Source organism: Gymnogyps californianus, chromosome 10 (assembly GCF_018139145.2).
Source record: "Gymnogyps californianus isolate 813 chromosome 10, ASM1813914v2, whole genome shotgun sequence".
NCBI lineage: Eukaryota > Metazoa > Chordata > Aves > Accipitriformes > Cathartidae > Gymnogyps > Gymnogyps californianus.
Window position 1 is genome coordinate 28,555,599 of NC_059480.1, and position 22,558 is coordinate 28,578,156.

Sequence of the window (22,558 nt, forward strand, 5' to 3'; positions counted from 1 at the left end):
GCCCTAACACAAAAATAATGTTTCTTCTTCAAGGGCTCTGAAATTAATTTTCTTAATCTATGACCGTTTCAGCTAAAATAGAAAAATGGGTATTTCTTACCTTGTATGCTTGTCTAACACCCCCATTATCAGCAATGTTTTCTCCTAGTGTGTTGATTCCACTCAGCTGTAAAATAGAAAGGAAAAGTATAGTTTTCTGAAAAAAAGAGCTTATCCAGGACCTGTAATGTCAAACTTAGCGTTTTTCACTTTTTAAAGGCGAGAATTCCCTTAAAATCTGAAGTTTTAGCAGAAGATTATGTTAACGTCTCTGAAAAGTCTTTGCCTCCCTTGTCTCAAAATCCCTGTGAATACTATAGTTTTCCCTAATCCTTTTCCTTCCCTTACAGACAGCTTTCTAGCCTCTCATATCGCTTTTACCCAGATTTTCTGATGCTTAGTCATTGTTCATTCATTCTTCCTATTTTCTCTATGTCTTTAACCCTCAGCTTCTTACTACAGTTCCAATTAGCAGAAGTGGGGAGAATCTGTCCGTATAGTCTACAAAACAAGTTAAAATCCAAACTCCAAATAGTTGAAATTATCAGTTAACAGACAGCAGCAAATCTGCTAGAAAGTAAGTATTTTCCTGCATATTAGGCAAGTTAGGTAGCTCTTTGGCAGCAAGATACATAGAAGATACCTATTCAGCTGGTATAGTATTCGTAAGTCAGTGAAGTATCACTAAAGATGATGAAGCTTTGGTCATGGAGAATCTGTAATTCTATTTTTAAAAAATTATCTTTTCAACCTTTAGCCCAAGATATTGGGCTATGATATGCAAAGCTGCAAAACTTAGAATCATCATTAGATTGAATTTAATGTGTGAAAAAAATGGCAGAAAAATACATTGAAATATTCTTCTCTATTTTTAATGGCCTCTCTGTGAGTCCCAACAGTTTAATACACAGATGAGGAAAACCTCAGAGCTGGAAGTTTTATCTTTTCCCTATTCTGTATGATAGAATATATTGTCAGCCTCTAGAAAACCAGACAGTCGGAGAAATAGCTTCTTGTAAGTGTCTTCTCATTCGCCACTTAACTGTAGGAGGTCCCATCCAAGAGAAATTTTGTTCCTTACAGAAAAACAGGTGGTGGCACAGTTCAGTGCCACATGTGGTTATCCAGTGAAGTCCAAAATAAACAAGGTGGATGTTAAAAGTAAGTGGTCTTCCACAATGCAACACAACTGAGTGCTCCTGTAGTAAACTGCTTTCCTTTCTTTACTGCGCAGCAACGACCCAGCGGCTGACGCTCACTTGTCACGTCACTCGCTGTGTGGAAGATGCAGGACTGTGAACTAAACCCTGGACTGGTGCAGTATGTACCTTGGCTGCCAGAATGATGGCAGCTCAGCTAGTAACGGTGGTTGAAATCTGCTATCTGTAGCTTTGAAGTACGTGCACTGCCAGCCTGGGACGGTAAAGTCCCCACGGCAGCAGGGTGGGAGCACTGTGAAGATGATTAAACTGTCTCTAGATGGTTAAAGCTGCGTTGTGCACTAGAGACAATGCAGGTGCATTAGCAGAGCATTTGGTCACCCCTGAAATGACGTGCTGTGAAGTGCTGTGTTACGTATACAGCGCTGTCTCCTGCCAGCGGCAGTTTTGCAGCTTGCATTGAATAGGAAAAGGACTGGTCTCCTGTTCAGTATGAGTTACTGTAATATCACTGTCACGTGTTTCTGTGAGTTAATGGAATATTGATCTTGTTGGGACACAGAACAGACCTGATCCTGCTAACTGTTCTTATGAAATCAGGGCTTCCACACACAGACGCTACACTGAATGCCTAATAATTTTAACTGTGCAGAATGCTATAAATGCAGTCACATTTAGATTGCCTGCCTCTCCTAAATCTGCAGATCATCTTTTCCTCTCCTGCTGTACCCTGATTCTTCTCAGACCTTTTAGCTCTGTAGTCCAGATGTTTCTCTGGGGGAAAGAGCAAGAAACTGTTGAGTGAAGGAAAGCAGCAGGCAGGATTTGTTTTGATGGGGATATATATTATTTGTGCATCAAGCATTGGGGAAATGAATTTCAAACTTCCAAATTTTTTTTCCTGTTCTTTGGTTGAATTAAAAAAGAGCCTTTGAGGGCCCAAAAAGGCTCCTAGGGCAAAGGCTTCTAGGACGGCCGCTCATTCAGAACATAAATCCTGCCTCTTTCAGAACAGTCAGTTTATGTGTGGAGTTATTATCACTATCTTCAATTTTAAGAATCTCTTTTGCCTTTTTTTTTTTCTGGTGTAGGGGCGACAGTGTTAGCCGAAAGCTAAGAGAGCATTCATGTAAATAAGGGTTTGCATGTTTAGGACGTAAGATTTTGTGCTTCCTCATTAAAAATAACATTGGTAGTTACAAATAAATGAGACATACATGCTGTCCACCTGCTAGGTCCCATGAAAAGTTTCCATACTGGTACACCATACACTGGGACAGCTCCTTAAAATTGCGTGCTGATTCTTCAGTCCACCAGTCTACAAGGTCTCCATCCTCATTAAAATTTCTGCCTGTAATAATATGTTAACAGAATTATACATACAGGAAAAGAGGTTTTTGATGCAGTAAGAAAGGTAGCAAGTGAGTATAGTTGCTCATGCAAAAAAATCTCTGTAACGAGGCAGTCATACAGATGATGCTCTTTTTTTTTTCTTTTTTTTTTTTGCTAAGAGGGCTATATTTCAGCGGAGGAGAAAAACAAACGAATTCAGACTGAATCAGAAGATGGGATTAAGGCTCTCTTAGGAAGCCTGGTATGGTTCTGACCTGTGACTCAATGCTGGATGGATCATAGTGCGGGTCTAGAAATGAACAATGTGGCTGGGCAGCAGGTCTGATAGCTAGACCCTTGAGTTCACACCTGTGCCGGCCTAGTGACACACTCTGTTCACAATTATGTGTAGTTTATGATGGTTTTTGATGTGGCCTTTGGGAAAAGCAAGTGACCAGCAACTATATTAAAAGCCCTTGTGCACTGCAGGCCCACATCCCGGGCTGTTGCTGCGGCCTAGCAGCTACAGGAGTGTCTGTGGGATTCTTTGGATCGTGCTTTTGGGAATCATCGTGGGGAACAATACTGTAAAGCCTCAGAAATCCAGATTTGGTCTTATATATGGAAACTTTATCTTCATTTTATCTGCCCTCTGGAACAATTAAGCACTAAAGCATGTAAAACTTTCTGTGCATTGTAAGTTTTGTAACTAGAAACTCAGTGCCTTACCATTGTCATCAAAACCATGTGTGATTTCATGACCGATGACCATGCCTATGCCACCATAATTCAGAGATTTGGGCTGGGATGCACTGAAGAAAGGGGGCTGCAAAATGCCAGCAGGGAAGACTGCAAAAAAAACCACAACACAGTTAACGCCCTGCCTCATTATCCTCTGTGTGCAGTGTGAACAAACCATTTTTATGGGCTTCAACTAACATCATGCTGTTTCCTCAGATTTACCAGCAACAATAAGTGAATTGACACCTGGTAATGGCTGTAGGATAGTAGGAACAAATCAGCAGGACCACTCCCCTCTTCAGACACTTGCAAAATCATGATCAGCTTTTACTTTGTCTTTGTTACTATTTTACTTTGCAAAAAAGCAGTTTACTTTTCCAATTTACAGCACTTAGCATTCTCAGACTCCTGTATCATTATTAAATAAACCTCACATCATGAAAAGTGGGAGGGTGTTCCCCTAGAAGAATAAATTATTTGATCATTGCCCCCACCACAAATCCATCTCAGAGAGAGAAATTTATTCTTTCACTGAAAAATATCAGTAAATCCCACTAGAATCAATAAAAATAGGCCAAGCTGGCAATGAAAAAACTGGAACAGAGAGGTTCTTTTCATGCACTTCTGTGCTCAATTTTCTAGGCTTTTAAGAAACAAATTAGTAAAAAAGAAATCATGTTGCAATTGTGATCTTTTTATAAATGAAGAATTAAAAAAAAGTCTATAAAATATCCAGTTACACTTTATATCTCATGCAGGCCTTTTTCCTATACTTCAGCCTGTTGCAGCAATATAAAGTATTAATTCTCACTGTGAACGAGATGTATGTAACCGTACAAAACTTCAACAAAAAAGAGGAATTGGATGACAGTTTTCGCACAACAAAAGAAAGAAAACAGATACTTCTTGCTTTTCAGCATAAATCCAGTACAGTTCTAGCAGTTTCTTTCAAGAGGAGAAAGCACCATGGGAAAATTGAAAAATAATAAACAGGTTAGAAAAAAACCTATTTCTGCTGTCCTGGCAAACTGCTGCCTACTGTCACAGTAATTCTATCACATTGTAAGTGCGACATGGAATTAAATATCCCAATGTTTTGAGGTAGCTGGTACCTAAAGCTGGTACCTAAAGGAACATATGGTGGGCTACCTTACTAGCAGCAGCTCAGCTGATTTTTTTTGAGGTTGAGTGGCTTCCTTATGATCAGTGCTGCTGATGGAACAGTGAAGATCAGACCATATTAAAATGTAGTAACAGAGCTCTAGATTTCCTACACATGCACAGAACTCCTCTTTAGAGGTTTTGGGTTTTTTTTTAAATCATAATACTAAGCTAATTCAGACATCACTCTAAAGATCAGACTACTTTAATTATCCTGTGGCATGCCATAGCTAAAGGATGAGGTAAGAATTTATGGCTCATTAACTGCCAGTCACCAGTTTCAGTCTTCCAAATCATGATTCCTTTTCTATGAATTACTGAACAAAGCTATTTTAAACAAAGCCGCCTGAGCAGGTTTTTATGCTAAATGTTCAGTAATGAGCTAAATGCTCACCTAGCTTTACCACCTGCCAAACTGACTGCACTGTCTTCCCATCCTTAACCAAGCAGTGCTGGTCAGTTAAGTCAACACAGTTTTGTCTCTCTGAAGTCTATCTTGGATTTCACAATGCTTATTTCATGTTTTACCTTTAGAACCCACTGCAAAGGCAGAACAGTCTGGGTTAACTGGAAAAGTTCATGAACCTTGGCAACTATTACCAAAGGTCTGACTAGGACATGAAACTTAACAATAGGTGAGTATTGTAGCTGCTGAATTCCTGTGCAAACAGCACCATTTGTAGTGGGCTGTATTCTCTTGTCCTGTTTATGACTGCACCAATACAAGGAGTTTTCTCCATGCCTCCTCATTCTTGCCTGTGTGATGTTGAGGCTGCCAATGCCGCAGTCCCACTGTGCCCAAAACAGTACTCTCTGTGATTCTGAAGGTGCAAGCTATTGCAAAGACACAGGTGACTAGCAGGAGAAGTCAGGATCATATCTGCAGAAGTCTGCTTAACAGATCACCTGACTCAGTAAAATCTGAAAATCTAGGACTGCAGTACTTTATCTTCTTCAATTCTTCAGTGGGGACAGAAATAATTAAAAAGGAAAAATCCTTTGGAAAGCTTGGCTTAGTTTGTTGATTTCTCCCATTATAAACCTGATGCTATTCCTTTAAACCTGCACTCGCAGAATCAAGACTGATGTGATCAGGGGTGCTAAATGAACTTTATTTTTTCGCGCAGAAAACACTGACTGTGAAAATGTTAGTATGCTGTATTAAACATACCCTGTAAAAACTGGAAGAAAACTGCATCCATTTGGCTTAGTGCAGCTGCGCTTGCAGACTGAACAGCAGGGACTACTTTTTGCCATGTAATAAAGTATGATACTTGGTCCCAAAGTAAAACTTCAGATTACCTCTGGTGCTACTGAAGTCCTGCTGGTCGTGGCAGTCTTGCAGATCAGTGACATTATTTTTGACACTAGTATTCTAAGAGCCCAGTGGAAGAGAGTACCTGACATTGTTCACCTTGATTTAATGGTTTGTTTGATAAAAGAAGTGGGACTATATCGAAAGCCATTACTGAAGACTGGAAAGAAGTGGTAATTTCATCCCTGGCAATGAAAATAATGTCTCCCCCAAATATGTTCTTTGGAAGCCTTCATAAATAAACAAGAAATAATATTGTTTCATTTCTGTGCAGAGCCCTGCAGGACAAGGGTTTTTTCATTTTTTAGAGACTTGTTTTCAGGAGTTATACGTGGATCATAGTACCTGACTAATGGCTTAGAAAGGACACTGCAATTTATGAGATGTGGCTAATAACAACAGTTGCAGAACAGGTATGACAGAAATATTGTGAGGCATAATTCATGTTGTAAAATGTTTTGTGACTCTTGGAAGACTGCACCACTGTGAAGAGAGCTGGTACGGTTCACAAGATGAGAAACCTCAGTGCTTCCAAGTGGTTCAAATCTTTAGCTATAATGGGTATTTTTTTTTATTTCTTTAAAAGCATTTTAATGCTCTCTCTTCTATTGTAAGTTATTTTTAACCACGGATGGTTTTGGGTAGGCTGACATTAGGAATGTTTATACTCAAAAGCATTATGAAAACTATTTCATTGTACTGAACTTTTCTCTTACTTTTTAAATTTGACTTTTTCCTTGGTTTAATCCACCAGGTTTCCATTTTCATTTTTCCAACACAAAGGAAGTAGAATTAAATGACACATCAGACAGTGAACTTGAAGTCATCTGGCAGATTTTAAATCTTAAGAACAGCAATTAAGGATGCCTCAAAATTCCTTAAACTTTTCTTAAGCCATATGTAAAAGAATGTACGTTAGGACTTTGCATTTAAGATAGCTCGCAGTTCAGTTAATGAACCACTATATTCATTAACCAGCAGGATGAAATTCAACATCCTTCCCAAAGCCATACTAAATAAGCTTGTACAAAGGGACTGTGAAGGGGCTATAAGGAACGGAAGCCACGTGGACTCTATGGCAGGAAGCTCCGCGACTTACTTTTAGTCAGTGTTTACTTCAGGTAAAAGTGGTACTGTACTCCCTGTTCATCTCTTAAAAAAAAAAAAAAGGCTGGGGCCACCAAATTTACTTGGTCATTAAACTTCTAGCCACTCCACACTGCTACTGTTGTCATGGCTGAATCCCAAGCCTCTGTCCTTGTTCTGCACAAAGGCAATTCAAAACAGGAGGAGATGAAAACACTATGAATGAAACCTCTGATTTTGCTGCACTGAGGCCCTTCTGCAACCCCCATAATATTAAGATTGTTTCACTTCTTGATTTTAAAAATACATACATATATATATAAAAATAATTGGGCCATTAAATCTGTATCCAGTTAATAAGTTGGTAAACCTTACCTATCTGATTTCTACTTGCTGAATAAAAAGCATTGACAACAGCAGCTCCACTTATCCACCTGGTAACAACAGAAGAATAAATGTTAGAATTTCACTTCTTAATGGCAGAGCTAATGACTACTGGAACAAACCTAGAAATTGAGTAGCAGAATCACAGAATAATTGAGGTTGGAAGGTACTCGTGGAGATTGTCAAGTTCAACGCCTCAGTGCGCTCAGCCTCTCATCATATGTCAGACACTCCAATCTCTCAATCGTTTTAGTAGCCCTTTCCCTTCGTTATCCAAACTGGTAACAAGGATACTTAGTTTTTGTTTCTGTTTCCGCTCATCCTGCAGCATTGCACAGGCAAAATTTCCCATATAAAGAAACTGAAACACAGAACCTGAGGTTATAAAGGTATCTAAACATTTGGGGATAATGGAACTTTTTTTAAGACTGCTTACTTAAAAGGATTTCTGTCACCTGTCATTGTCATATATCCAGCTATCTCAAATACCAGTACATTATGAGTATCAGATTTGAGACTATTATAATTTTTTCCTTAACACAATTTCTTAAGGAATGAAGGTACCTGCAAAGATCATCATGAGCTCTTGTGGCAGGGGCACGGCGTGATTCACAGTCCTATGGTTTAATTTAAATAATACCTACTTTCCTTGATGAAGCCCCTCAGCATTACTTTTGAGTCCATCTCGGCACACGGGAAATAATGAGTTTAACTCTTTTTTTCTAGTTTTAAAATTTTACTGGCTTTCATCAGTGATCATCTAATGAAATTCCTAGAATCACAAGCAGGGCTAGTGTTTTGATGTGGGTCATTATTGTACACATTTAATAATATTTCAGAAAAGATGTCAGAGAAAATGAGATAACAGTTCTACAAAATAAAATAGCTGGGCCTTACACAACTGAAGTTGTACTTCCTGGCTCCGTGCTCTCTGAGTGAAATTAATTTCTATGATAAATGATCTATTTGATAACTGTATTGCATATGCCAATCATAAGCAATGCAAAGTATTCTAACAGCGGCTATTGCTTGATTAAGTGAAAATTAATTTGCAGAATAAATTATAACTATCAGAGGATAATCAATTGTGGTTGATACTTCCAGGCTCACTTTAGGTAATCTTTGAATGCAATTAAACTTATGGTGGTTACTCGTAACTAATATACACTTGTGAGAACAAAATAGGAGTAGTGTTAAATCAAGCTGAAGCAATTGAACAAGCCAAGCCCAAACACAGCTTGAAGTTAAAATAGAGCGGAAATGAGGTGGCTGTTAGGTGGAACATAAATTTTCAGTTAATGATATGTAAATACAGAACAGCAAAAGCAACAGTTGGAACTATTTATCCACAATAATGACTTAGTTCTGAAAAGCTATGACACAGTATTTGGAAAATTCATAGTGGTCATTCCAGAGGTGTGAAGTATATACTTCATCTTTTGAAAAGGTGAGAGTTTGAAGATGCAAGATGACTGATTTTTTTTTTTTTTCCCCCTTAAAAAAGAAGTCTGGAACAGCACTATGAAAATGATAAAGTAATTAAAAATAGAAACACAGAATCATAGAATAATTTAGGTCAAAAGGACCTTTAGAAGTCATATGGCCCCATGTGAAGCTAACTAGATCAGGTTGCTTAGAGGCTTGTCCATTCAAGATTTGAGTATCTCCATGGATGGAGATACGGAGATCTCACAACCTCTCTGGGTCTTGTTTGGCCACCCACATGGTGAAAAGTTTTTCCTAACATCTAGTCAGAATTTGCATGTTCCAGCCTGTGTCTCTTCCCACTTGTCATCTCCACTGTGCATCTCCAAGAAGGGTCGGGCTTCTCTATATCGCCTCCCATTAGGTAGCTGAAGACAGCAAGAAGACCCCCTCTTAGCTGTTTCTTTTTTAGACTGTACAAAGCTAGTTCTCTTATCCTCTCCTCAACATAAATCCAGCTCTGCAGCCCTGATTCCAATGAACAGGCTTGCAAAGTTAGCATGGCCTATGGTGACCACAGTCACTGTTCTGATTTCGTTTAAATTAACTTCCCAATGGGTCAGAGCTGAGACAGGAAGAGTAGCCAGTACAGCTAGGCAATGTGCCGTGTCAGTCTTTTGGTACATCTACATTCTACATTAATACTTTAATTCAGAGCAGGAGTACATTTCTGAAGTAAATTCCTGCTCATCCTCATTTAATCATGCTTTCTCTTTTCTCATGCAGTCTCTGAGCAAGAGAAATGAAATTCTCAGGGATGAAATTCAGATGAACTTAACTGAAAAGCTGCTCTCCAGGAGTCCACTTAATCCACTCTGGGCGCTAAGGCACGAGACGAGACCTACTCCAGAATAGTTAACCTTCTACACCATCTCCCAATTTCTTTGCCCTACTTGCTTATGTAGGTCCAGCCTTTGAGAAATGAGCAATGCCCACTTACCTGCCCTCTTGATGGAGGAAAAAGTGCAGAAGGAATGTCATTAAATCATCACTGATTACCCTCCAAGTACCTCCTCCTGTGGAAACTAGATGAAAGACTATACACAGTATTTTTAAATACTTACTCCTCTTTGTCCACCTTTTCTCTAAGCTTTTTCAACCTTTTCTTCTGCGTAAATACTAAATTTTGAATAATGTTTTCAAAGTATTCTTCTTCTTTGTAGTTCAACTAAAAAGAAAGAGGGAAAAGTACTTAGTGGTGGTGTTACTGACTTGCAATAAAAGACCATGGATCTGGAAAATCTACTCTTAAGCACGATGAGCTAAGCAACACATTTTTAAGAGTATTTTTGGATCTACAATTAGAACTTGGTTTGCAATGCTCTGCTACATCACAGAGTTGATATTGTAGCTGGATATATGTTAGCAGCTGTGTAATTTTTTCCAGAGATCTTTATTCCCTCTTTATATATATATATTTTGAGTGGAGTTCAGCATTTGTTGGTTTTGACCCTAACCTCTGGGAGTTGCCCACTTGAAACCAGTGGCTACCATCTTGGTAAGCTGCAATTCCACCTTAGAAAGAACACATGAATGAGGCTCAAATGGTGTTTTAAAAAGCATACTTTAGTTATATATATATAAAACTTTGACTTCTAAGACACATTCTGCCTGAACATACATGTATACTAAAGACATTAATGAGGTTATTCTTACAAATGAACCTACAAGGTAAAAGAATACTGAGGTCACATTTTGCAGTGAAAAAGCTCAGATGCAGTTTAAATTATACAGGTCGTCCAATGTCGTACTTCAGGGACTAATTCCAATCCATGGCTAAACGGGCACAGTTACTAAGTTATGTGTACTTGCATCCACTTCAACCAGTGTTATGTCAATCCATGGCACATTTAGAAATACTGGACTGAACACCATTGGCTCCATGTTTTATTCTAGCATAATTCCTCTAGAATTTATACATTCCCTTGAAATACCATCAAAAACTTATCACCAGCTGTACTGGATCAGCTGTACTACACTGGCTTTTAATACATCCTTGTTTACACCTGTGCAACTGAGCACGAGATTGAGTCAGTCTGTGCAGATGCATGTGGTTCAGCTTGGCTATGAAGGCAAATTCACCATTTTTTCTCCTCAGACCCTTTTCTAATTATACCGCCTATTGCAGACACTTACCTCCTGGTACTCGCTGTTCAGCTTATTGTCATCAGTCACGATCTCATCTGGATAACCAATTCTCTCTCTAATTGCTTTTGCCTAGGGACAAGATAATTTGATATCCATAGCAAATCCAGCCATATTTTTAAATTGATCATAAATTATATAATAAATGCAATATGGAAGCAACTGCAGAAAACCCAGGATTTTAATTATATATAGTTTTTGTTTACATTTTTTTATTCATTGAAAGCACTGTAAAGTTTATGGTTAATTATAACAATGGAAAACTCTAGAAAGTATGTTCTGTTCCTTCCTTTGTAAGTAAACTTACAGAAATGTGCACAAGACAGCCAAACATACTTCAGCTATGCTTTTGAGTTGAAAGGCTGGTTTAAACAAATAGTAGAAATCCTGAAATATTTGACATATTTTACAGCATTTAAAAGAGAAATAAAATTAATAACTAGACTTTTTAACTTCAGTACATTATAGGAAAACACATTTACAAATTTCCAGTAATTTGTACAGTTTGACTCAGTTTCGGTCTGTATCCATATTTCTTAACCAACTCCCACACCTACACTGGAGTGAAATAATTTCTTTAAATGTTCCCAAATTTTGACAATTTGAAGTGCTGAACAAAGTTTTTTAACCCAAACCTTACTCAGTTTCTTTTGCTAGCCAAGTATTGATTTGTATTTGATGGCAATGTCAGGAGTAATTAAAAAAAACAAAGAACAAATGATTCTTTAGCAATTCTTTCTATTATTTCCATATAAATATATCTTAATAAATTTAGCAGTAAAATCACATTTATACAAATAATGTTCTGATGCAGGCTATTCCCAAAAACAAGTGAACATTATAAGCAACATGTGGTGGTGGGGGGGTTCTGATCCTAACTTTTCAGACAGTTTGCATCTCATTTTGTCCAATAAATTTTCATAACAGTGGAAATATTTGATAGACTTTGTACATATACTGTCTATGTCTAATCATAGTACAGAATTGATTTAGGATTTTCAGTTTACTACCTGACTTACACTGCCATTCCTGATTTGAAGTTACTGTGTGGTTGTAAGTTCTCAATATGTGTAGCTATGGAAATAACACCAGGAATGTACATAAGCACCAGTTCATATAACTGCATCTTTACTGTCTGATCACATCAAAATCAGTGTAAGCTCACTGGATGCCATGACTGTCTTAGCTATCTGTTGCAATCATAGCTTTTTGCGGACTTTACAGTCTAGAGTTGTTTGATAAACCAGTAATATTTTGATAGTGATTTTAAATGTTTTTTTCCAAGATTTTCTAACACAAAATTCTGGAGGAAAATGCCAGGTCCCGCTCTATAATTAATAAAACCATTATATTTTTCAAGCTTTTTTAAAATTAAATTTTAATAATAAATTATCATTAAAAATGAAAAATTGAAGATTTTTTATTATCTCTACAGTATAACAAAACAGAGATGTAATAAATAGTTCTTTCGATTCCTTCATTCCCAATTCAGGGCTCTCTACAACTGATTTCTGTTACTTCAGACTTACATGAACTGTCTGAAGCTACGTCTTCCCTTAAAAGAGAACTCACTGATGATGTCCAGCCTGTGGTTTGACTTTTTGTTTCTGTCCTGTCACTCCTAATAGCTGGTCAAATCACCATAAATCATTCCTTCTCATTTTCAGTATTACTTTCTTGTAGATATTCATTATCTAGCCCCTTAATCACTGATTTGCCTGGAAAGTCTTAATCTTGTGTATAGATTCCTCCTATTTTGTTCACCTATCTCCACAGAGGCCTCTTCCCCTGTAATCTGGATCTGATACAGGAAGTCTGTAAGCTGCTGTGCCTATATAAACACAAATATATGTGGTTTTGTACATATAAAATAGTGATAGATGTTACTGCTTTTTTTTTCAGGAAAAACAATTGAAATACAATTTTTATAGAAATACATAACATTACCAATATTTAACTTACTTTTTGTTCTGCTCGCTTTTTGGTGTCTGCATCCATCCAGGTAAGTTCATCTAAGGTTTTTATAAAAACATCACGTATATCTGCAATCATTTCCTCAACCTTGGAAAAAACATCACTATGTTACAAATCCACATAAAACGATCCAATTATTTTTCCACAGTCATAGCGTGTTTATTACAGACTTGTTTCTCCTGCACTAACTCCTTGCGTGTATGCTGTTTACGGGCCACACTCCAAATCTGGAGCTCAAGTTAAACAGTACTTTTAACCTGTACTGTGGGAAGAAAGGGAATGGGCATAAGCTCACAAGGCAATGCAATTTAGTTATTCAGGTTATAAAAAAATCTGTCAGATATCCATCTGCTGGATGTTGTGCATCTGATCAAATTATTGTGTATATGTCAACCACAAAAAATGGTGTATCTTAAGCCTGGATTACAGTAGGAGTGATAGGAGTCAACTAAGGCTTAACTTCAGGTTAATTTTCAGCAATTTTCTGTGTGACTGAAGACAAACAGAAATAACCAATTGTCCCTACGCCCCATGTTGGCAGGATGTGAACTAGCGTCAGTCTCAAAGAACAAGCAGTGACTGTTCATTTCAGTAAGTGTTGTTCCTTGGGCGTGCGTATTGGCTTGTGCACGGTCCATCGCTAATGTGCCAGTGGTGCTTTAGGCTCAAGACTGGCTCATAGAACAAGTGGAGCAGGCAGATGCCTCTCTCCTTCCAAGCATGCACACGTAATCTCCATATTTCACACATTACTTCACACTGTGGTCATTTGCTTGGAAAGCAGGCCAGCTCAAGACAAGTAATGCAGAAGTACTTAGGTGCAAAGGAATGACTCTCCTAGCACATATGTTTTTGTTACTCCTCAGTGGTACACTGATTGAGAAGCAAATCTGAAGGTTAGGTTTTTTAGAAGGTGACCTGCTATATAGAAAAGGTTAATAAAAAGTGTAATCAAAGCTGTGTAAAGAACTGCGTGGTAAGTGACGATTAAGTGACGCTTAGATGGCACACAGGCTAAGTTTGCTAAAAGCTTTACCACATGTTTACTGTCTCCAGCAAATGCTTCCTCTACATATAATCGTCCCACTGCGTTCTCCATGTTGCCATTGACATAGTTTGCGCAACGACGCCAAACAGCAGCTTCTGATGTTGTGCCGTAAAGTGCCTGTGAAACATAAAAATTAGGTAAAACAGTGACATTTGGGCCCATATAAGGTGAAGGAGAATTGTGACTGACTGGCAGATGCGTTTCAGAGGAGTCTAGTCAACCTTAAATACATGCATTTAATTCACATTTGTGTTTATGGCAGTTAGGTGGACTCACTCTGTAGTGGGAACATATGTCACAGGCTGAGGAAATACGAGAATCATTAGCAATATTCTTTATCCTTTCAAAACATGAAAGGTAGAGAGAAGAAAACTACTCTGAAAGCTAAGAATGGGAGAGGTTAAAGAGGAATACCCTGACACAAAGCTTTCACTGTTAACAGGGATCTGTACTGCAGTTCCAGCTGTGACAGGGCCATTGTGATTATGCAGCAAATTCACTTCTGGAGTGGTTAAGATTGTGTTTTCTACCCAACCAGCAGCTTCTGTCAGACTCCCACCTTTGGGAGCTTGCAAAGTCGAAGCTCGTTTACTCTATGTGATGTTGCTACACGGTATGCAAGGATTTTGTCATGATAATGTATAACTATCTGATAAAGCTGAGTGGATAATATAATGGTATGACACCTAAATGCAAGGAATATAGCAGACAGTGTCATTATAGGGCAACTCTCTGAAATCACATTCTATAATGAAATTTATATTCCATAATGAAACAGCTACCCATCTCTTCAGAGGTACAGATCAATGCCTTCTGGTGTTAAAAGCTCTGTAACTGCTACACCTTGAAGTGAATTACTAGGAAAATAATGTTACTTTTCACCCTAAAGCATCAGGGACACAGAAATGGTCTTCTGAAAATGTTACCAGTACAACACAGCACAGAGGTGTCTACTGCAGGTCTCCCTGAAGAGCCTGTGATGTTGGAGCTTTTTATAACTCATTACTGACAAACAGCTGAACAGACTAGAAAATCTGTCTGTCCTTAATCCATTTCTTTCTTAGATGCTCCCTGCACACAAACAGGCTGCATCAGTAGTCATTTGCTTGTATAGCAAAAGCTTATATAGGAAAAGTAAATACAACCCCTCTCCCCGAGAACTGAAAGCAAAACCAGTAATAAACATTAGCAGTACTGAGCTTAACTGAAATAGTAACTAATTCAGAATGACTATGCAATGAAGATTCTGGTAGGTCACTTTGTGCTGCTCAAGCTTATCCTAGTCAATCATGGTTCACTTGGGTAGAGGGCTGCTTGAGACCATGGTGGACTTGCATCAGACCAGGACTGCCCTTCACAGGAACCCTGAGTTAGACTCTTTTTTAAGTAAGCCTAGTGTCACCAGAGGTGCACAAGAAAAAACAAAAAGTGGTGCGTTCTACAGCAACAGAAACTTACCTGCTTATTAATAAAAATAACATGCAATTAAAATGCATTACTGTGAATTCGTACATGTACAGTGCTGATGCATCTGAAATTACACCTCCTGATCTCATGGGGCATAAATTCTCAACTACAACATTGTAGGGAACACAGTTTTTTTCTCTCTAAATAAATCTTGGGAAAAAGAAAGATACTGATGTGTTTCTTTGGTGGGAGCAATTGTATCCTGAGGATACAGTTCCAGTAGCTGTAGTACTAAACTAGTGTCATGATAGTACCCTGCATGCTCTTCCACCCCTGCATCTGGGCTTCTTGGTAGTAGATCTGCTGGAAGGGCACAATTTTGAACAAATGTTACAGTGAAAACTGACAATTTGACCTTGAGATGGAGGACCACACATAAGGGATTTAGAGTGACAGCATAGCCCCTCAGTAACACATACAGGCCCATCTGCACGTGCAGTCTAGTCATCTGTTGAGATCTTTTTGCTGATTTCTTAAGGAAGTGGTTGCAGACCCAATGATCTTTCTGCTAGGACTCTGGCACTTTCTGTAGCACATTTTAAGCAATCTGTATTTAAAGCAAATGGAGTTTTGAATGAATAAGTGACCAATTAGCCACACAACCCAGGAAAAAAATGGTATGGGAGATTGATGGAATGCCATAACTGTCCTAACATTTATATCTGAAAGCAAACTTAACAAGACAAATGCTAGTTTATTTCCACTGCATTTAGTGTGAGAAGCTCCAGCTATACTATATCATGTATTATTAATTAGCACACAATTGTATGTTTTTATACATAGACTATGGTAAAATCTTTTCCTGTTGTTCTTTCAAACTTTGACATTTTTCTAAATGAAAATTCCTGAGTGAAGTCTTAAGATGTAGTGGGGGATGACTTTTACAGAGTGCAAAACATAGTATTCCCTGATAGTGCAGACTAAGCAAATAGGAAGCTTTATATTAAAATAGTTTCATACTTCAAAGAGTAGGGGGAAAAGCCAAATAATCAATGAATAAGACTGCCCTGTTCAGATATATAGAACCGACCAAACTGACTGTTCCTTGACTCCCTCCAGTAATTATTATCTTTTTCTGTAACAAGCAGAATCGCCTTAAAAAGCTGCATATGTGTGTGAAAGTATTTCTTGTGTCACTAACAGATACAACAAAATGGCCTTAACCTTTTTTAATGGAGCTGAGCAAACTTAGAAAGTAGAAAGTTCTACTGTGGAAATACAAAGGACTTCCATCTCCAATCTGTTTGTGAAATTGCTCAGCGTTTCCTTAAAAGCACTAAAATATATGTAGCATCAAATGATCGAAAAACAAGATTGGGCCCATGTCTGACTTTGAATGTATTACTTTGGATGCTGAGGAGTTTGTAAGAAATCAATCGGAACTGTGGAGTAATCATTTGCAAATAAATGGGACTGTTCTGTTATCAAAATGGGAGTTAATTTAGATTCAGAAAAACATGGAGACCAAGTACCAGAACAGTGCTTTTCAGATCCACTACAGCTATCAAGCATATATCATGTAAATTATGTGTACACTCCAGCAGAAGCTTCAGCAAACACATCTAGCTTCTGTGTGCAAAATTCAAAATACATTAAATTTTTATATACTACAAGTACATTAAAAAATTATCTTTTATCGTTCACAAAAGTCATCTTTACAACTTAAAAAGAGATTAATTTCTGCACCTTACGAAAAGCATTCCGTGTGTCCTTGTAGTTACGGCTTAGGCTGTTGACAAGATCCATTACGAATCGCCAGATCATGTAATTTTGAAGGTCTCTGTTTAACAAAACAACAAGAGTAAGCTGGTAATGTTTTTAGGCTTTTTAAGTTTATTGGAAATAAAATGCAAATTACAAAAATACCTAACATACTTACCTGGGAGTGTATTTATTAAGAATAGACTTCAGCCTGATAAGGTATTCTGGATCATAAACAATTACATGTTCGGTGTTCTCAACGTTAATTTGTACAGTTGACATTATATCATTTATGAATTTTGACCAGCTGAATACCTGGAAAATCAATATGCATTATTATATGGTTAAATCAAAAAGAAACAATATTTAGCTGTTTTTTCCAGTTTAAATATGTTTGCATAACACAAATGCTCTGCCTTCAGTTTTCCTAATAGCTGCACTACTTGTAAATGGAGTCGTATCTGAGATAATTTATATCCTCTGTGCTCTAAAATCTTATTAAAATAGGGTGGTATTTAGCAGAAAGTGTCGAGACATTGTTTTGATTTCAGACTAACACAATTAAAAATGTTATGATCCCTTCCTTTTACCCTGGAAAAGCAGAAATGGTATATTAAGTAAAATTTTCAGTTGCCTTTTTGCTATATTTAGCTAAGAACTTTCAAATCAAAGCATGACTAAAAGCCCAATTTTCATTACAGTATGTCTCTGTATCTATGAGGCAATAAGATTCGTGGTATACTTGACAATCCATTCAGAAGCATATGGTAAGGACTTGTTCTGAAGTACACTGAAGTCCATAAAAGGATTTATTTTAATAGGCTTTAAAACAGACACGCTAAATCCACTATCTATAATGAATCTTCCTCTGCGTGCCACAGTACTAGATACTGGAGAAGCAACTGATTTGATAGATCAGCCTGTAGCATGCTGTGATAGACAAATCTCAGACAAAGGTTAGAGTTCTTGTTCGTTTTCTGCCTCTCTGGTCCTAAACCCCCATTTTCTTTATGCTGGTATTCACCTTTGCAAGAGGCGCACATAACTTTCATGACCCAGTACCTATGAAAATTATTTTCTGTTAAGTTTTCATTCTGTAGTGTCCATCTAGTCTGAACAGAGCATTATTTTAGTGCGTGGGCGCTCTCAACCGGAAACTCTTACTAGTTTGCTGATAAGAAAAATAATTTCCCTTTGATAAGTCTTTGGTTAGCAATATCATGTGCCTCAGACAGTAGATGGGTCAAAGGACTGACTGGAGAACACAGTGTCATTCTCTTGCCTACTAAGAGAACGCAGGCTGTGGTCACTGCTCAGCTGCACAGCACTGGGATCTGAGCCATGCGGCCGTGCTGTAAGTGGGCAAAGAAGCCAGACTGCGTGCAGCCACGTTGCTGTTCCTCCATCACATAACCCAGAGCAACAGAGTAGCATTAATGGGAGGTTACAGCCGCCTTCCCCCACCCAGGAAGTTCACACCTGCAGCTGATGTCAAGCGAAGTATTTACACAAGTATTGACTGTGTTATTTGTCTTCCTCTCCATGATACCAGCTGAGAGAGACAGATCCTTCTGTTTGGAATACTGTAGATTGTACAGTGTTAGATATTCCTCCAATTTCTCCATTCACTTTTTTTAGTAAATGACACTGATGTTACAGCTAACTCTATATACACTGCTTCAAATTCTCCATGTTGGCCCAAGGTTTCCTAATCCATGGCCTCTGTGGACCACTGTTTGACGGAGAAAATGATTCAGAGCAGGAGCTGAAAATCATCATCAAAACTCTAGAGCTTCTCAGTGCCTTTACCACACTGGGTAGGTACGCATTTTAGTAATGAAAAGGAAGGTGTCACATTTAAGAAAAGCAAATAATCTTTGTACTTTTTTTTTGTTAATTTTTAAAATTTTTGTTATGCCTATCACTTTGGAAAGTATTGGTGATTTTTCCCAGTCTTTAGCTTTTGAGAGGAAAGTTTTACTGGAAGAGGTAACGTCTTTCATCAAACTAATGTAGCTGAGGAAAGCACATAAACTTTCAGGAATAGAATCACTTCAGGTTTGAAAGGGAAGCAGCAAACTTTAAGCTAATCTTAGGAATAATTGCTGTTCTATCCTTAGACCATTACAACAATGCTACCAACTCCCATTATGTGTCTTTTGAGCATTTTTGGATAAATTTAGAGCAGATGATTACTGCCGATCTGCAGCACTCCCCAGGAACTAAAAATAACCAGGGCAATACCATTCTGTGGCAAGTTAGTTTCTGACATTATGACTGTAATGGTAACTGTTCAACTAAGACCTGTGGGAGAAGGTAAATCATGAAACAAATTAAGCTAGGCAGAAGTGAAGTGTCATATAATTTAAAGTTGAAGAATTTAAAGTCAATAAAAATAGCAGTGATTACGAAACTGTGGTAGGAATAATAGTATTTCATAGTACCTTACTGGCCTCAAAAGACTCAATAATGCGCTCCTGCCAGTCAGACCACAGTGCTTTCCATGTGACGCATTAGTGAACCTGCTTGCCTGTTGTGCAAGATACTGAAGTAGAAGTCATTTATGATAAAAAATATCCATGTCTAGTAAGACATGATGTTACTGAGGAGGCACACCTATGTTATCAGATCTTTGGCTATTCTTTAGCTGGACTTTGTGGTGCCACGAATTAAAGGTTACACTGCACAAATGGCACATGGCTCAGGGTAGGAGAAAAGGCAGAACGGAAACATCCTGGGGGAGCTACAGTGGGAGGAATGGGGAGAATTTTCCTGATTCATAGTCAGGACTTCCTGGGCTCTTTTCTGCTTGCTTTGGGAGCCCATCTTACTGAGGGAATGTTGGAGAAACAGGACTTTTTGCTCTGAATCTGCAGCTCTGGATAAACAGAGAGGGCCTGAACAGTCACACTACAACATATTTGCATCAATTGGTGGCTACAGCCTGAACTTTTGTCCTGGGCCCTCTGGAGCTGCTATGGTAATTATAGGAAGGGAATTTATTTGTACTCTGCAAAGGATACTCTCCTGATTTGCAGCAAGCGTTATGTATGTGCAAGTTTTGCAAGATTCACCATCCTGAATCCATGAGGGTAAGCCAAACTCATGGTATTTTTTTTTCCTTTGTCCTTTTCCATCTCTTTATGTTGAAGCAGAGGGCAAGATCTGCCTTCAAGTTAGGAGAAAGAGTGGGTACAGAAGCACAGTCTTTTACATATAGTTTAATGTCATCAGACGTTTAGGTAAGACAGTGTGCATGTCAGGTATCCTGTTCGATTTCAAATATGTCTCAGCTCAAGAAAGAAATGTCTTTAAAAGAAAAAATTGTCAGGCTTCATTGTTTAATCTCATCAGTTGTAAATTAGAGGTTAAAATATCAGATTATTCATCACTCACCTTATGATTGATTTCCAATGAGAAGTTGTTTTGGAGTTCTGCCAAGGTCATTTTATTGTACAGCAAAAGTGGATCATTTCTGTCTTCAGATTTTGTTGTTGCCTATCAAAGTTAATCGTGAGAAAATTACTAACTACATTGAGTCAGTTCACAGGAATTTTGGTAAGTGGAAGTAAAAAGAAAGAAAATCAGTACTTCTGGCTTAAAACATAAGTTTGCATCAACTGTAAAGTACTTTACATGTAAATATGGACAGCGTTCTATAGATACAAAGCATATAAAAGGACAGATTAAATAAACTAGATTTCTGACAGTAAATGGAGCTTTACTTTTTGGATTTGTTTTGTGTTAGAGCATCAACAGCTCAGGCTATGCAGGAACACTGATTGGAACATAGATCCACACCACTCAAAGCACTGAGTAGACAGTGTTACCAATAGACACACTCAACACAAGAATGTGCTCATGATATTCATGGGATGATGCAAGGCGCTAAATCTTGGGAGAAGGGAATAAAGGAGATGTATTTCTTGAGTACAGGGTGACCAGTGTGCTGTGGTAGGAGTGCAGTGTGAGCATTCTGATCAGGATGCATGTGGTATCTGATACATTCTTTCTGGAACGACTGTACAGAAAGGGAGTCATAACTCAAATAAGCTTTGTATTAGCCTAGGCAATGTGGTTTTGCACCAGTGTGTTAAAAATGTGCATACATTAACACCTTAATGGCACGACTGTATTAGGGCCATTTCTTATAGACAATAAAACTGCCTGACTGCCAGAGACCTGTGTCTGTGGTGGTGCTTTATGAGGCAAGTTAATCACGGGAGTCTCTAGACAGCAAATGTCAGCAGGGAGGTCTCTGGAATTAGGCTGCAGACAATGTAGACTGAGAGGAGACAAAACCAGCACCTAATGGTAACTACTCCCTTGGTCTCTGAATACTCTCTTGGATATCTTTCTGTTCTTTTCCTCAAACACTAGTGTGTCCCTTGCTAGGATGCTTTTGCAGGTTTCTGAAGTGCATTCTTGTATCCTCTTTCATACCTTTGCTCTCATGCAGAAGTACCTTGGGACAGCATCAGCGCTTGCTCCCCTCGTACTCCACCCCCTTTTAACTTCCACTTTTTTGATGGCAAAGAGAGAAAATGCAGGTACACAAATGACTATGGGAAAAGAGTGATCTTGTGATCCATGAGAGTAATTCACGGGAGAACCTACATCACTACTGCCTTGAGTACTCTTAACTGACTCAGTCAGGAGCGAGAATAGTAGATTTTACCCATTTAAACTGTTTTGAAAAATCAGTCATGCCAAGTCTGATTTTATGTCTGTCTCCTTTTTTAAAAAAGATTTCTCTTCCGCTTCCTCTTTCCTAATCTATTGTGCATTCAGTATTTTTTTCTGTGTTTTCTTTAACAAATTCGCAAGAGCACAATGCCAGCTCTCTTCCAGTAACATTCAGGCTGGTGCTGAGTTTTCAATGAAAGAGGTTAAAACCCGACGCAACAGCAGCTTACCCACCACCAACTCTACTCTCTATCAGCAGCAACTGCTGTAGAGACATTTCAGTTGTGGTTTCCTTTTGTACTACCCTTTAAATCCTTCCCCAATGAATTCCTTTTCTTGTAATAATTTTCCATCTCTGATCTAAGCCCAGAAGTGTGTTTCTCAGGAAAATGTGAAGAAAATAAAAATCAGATGGTTTTAGTTTATACAAATGGGGGGGAAAGGTCTTCCTCTCCCAAACACGTGCCCCTACTATCAGTGTAACTTGAAAAATAGCTGAAGCTAGAGAATTTGTATTTAGCTTGTTTTACAGTCATCCTCAGCTTCGGGTCCTTCTGAAGTGTTTAATAATCATAACCCATGTTTTTGCTCATGAATGCTTGAATTTCCATTTGTTTTTCTCCATGCAAGTTCAAATTCTAGCTATTTCTCCAAGCCATACTTTAATGGAGAACAGTGTTTGATTAAAAATGCACTTGGAACAATCAGCATTGTGGAGCAGCTTGTGCAGGACAAACATTACTTTGTGTTGCATGGCAGGCCAAGGGTTGGGAATCTACTGCTCTGATAACCAAACAGCCCACAGGGAAAACAGGACAAAGGGAGAACAGGCCC

General features: G+C 38.2%; 1 protein-coding gene across 1 annotated transcript in view; it reads right to left on the bottom strand.

Annotated features, from left to right (window-relative positions):
• MME (membrane metalloendopeptidase) overlaps window positions 1-22,558 on the bottom strand; it is a 51,654-nt gene that overhangs the window by 8,664 nt on the left and 20,432 nt on the right. Inside the window, exons 10-20 of the mRNA XM_050902800.1 lie at window positions 20,435-20,536; window positions 17,217-17,353; window positions 17,024-17,117; window positions 13,859-13,987; window positions 12,811-12,909; window positions 10,840-10,920; window positions 9,768-9,871; window positions 7,210-7,268; window positions 3,261-3,380; window positions 2,417-2,550; window positions 101-166 (exon numbers count right to left, since the gene is read on the bottom strand). Of these exons, the coding sequence (XP_050758757.1) occupies window positions 101-166; window positions 2,417-2,550; window positions 3,261-3,380; window positions 7,210-7,268; window positions 9,768-9,871; window positions 10,840-10,920; window positions 12,811-12,909; window positions 13,859-13,987; window positions 17,024-17,117; window positions 17,217-17,353; window positions 20,435-20,536 (1,125 nt within the window). The remainder of the gene's footprint in view (window positions 1-100; window positions 167-2,416; window positions 2,551-3,260; window positions 3,381-7,209; window positions 7,269-9,767; window positions 9,872-10,839; window positions 10,921-12,810; window positions 12,910-13,858; window positions 13,988-17,023; window positions 17,118-17,216; window positions 17,354-20,434; window positions 20,537-22,558) is intronic.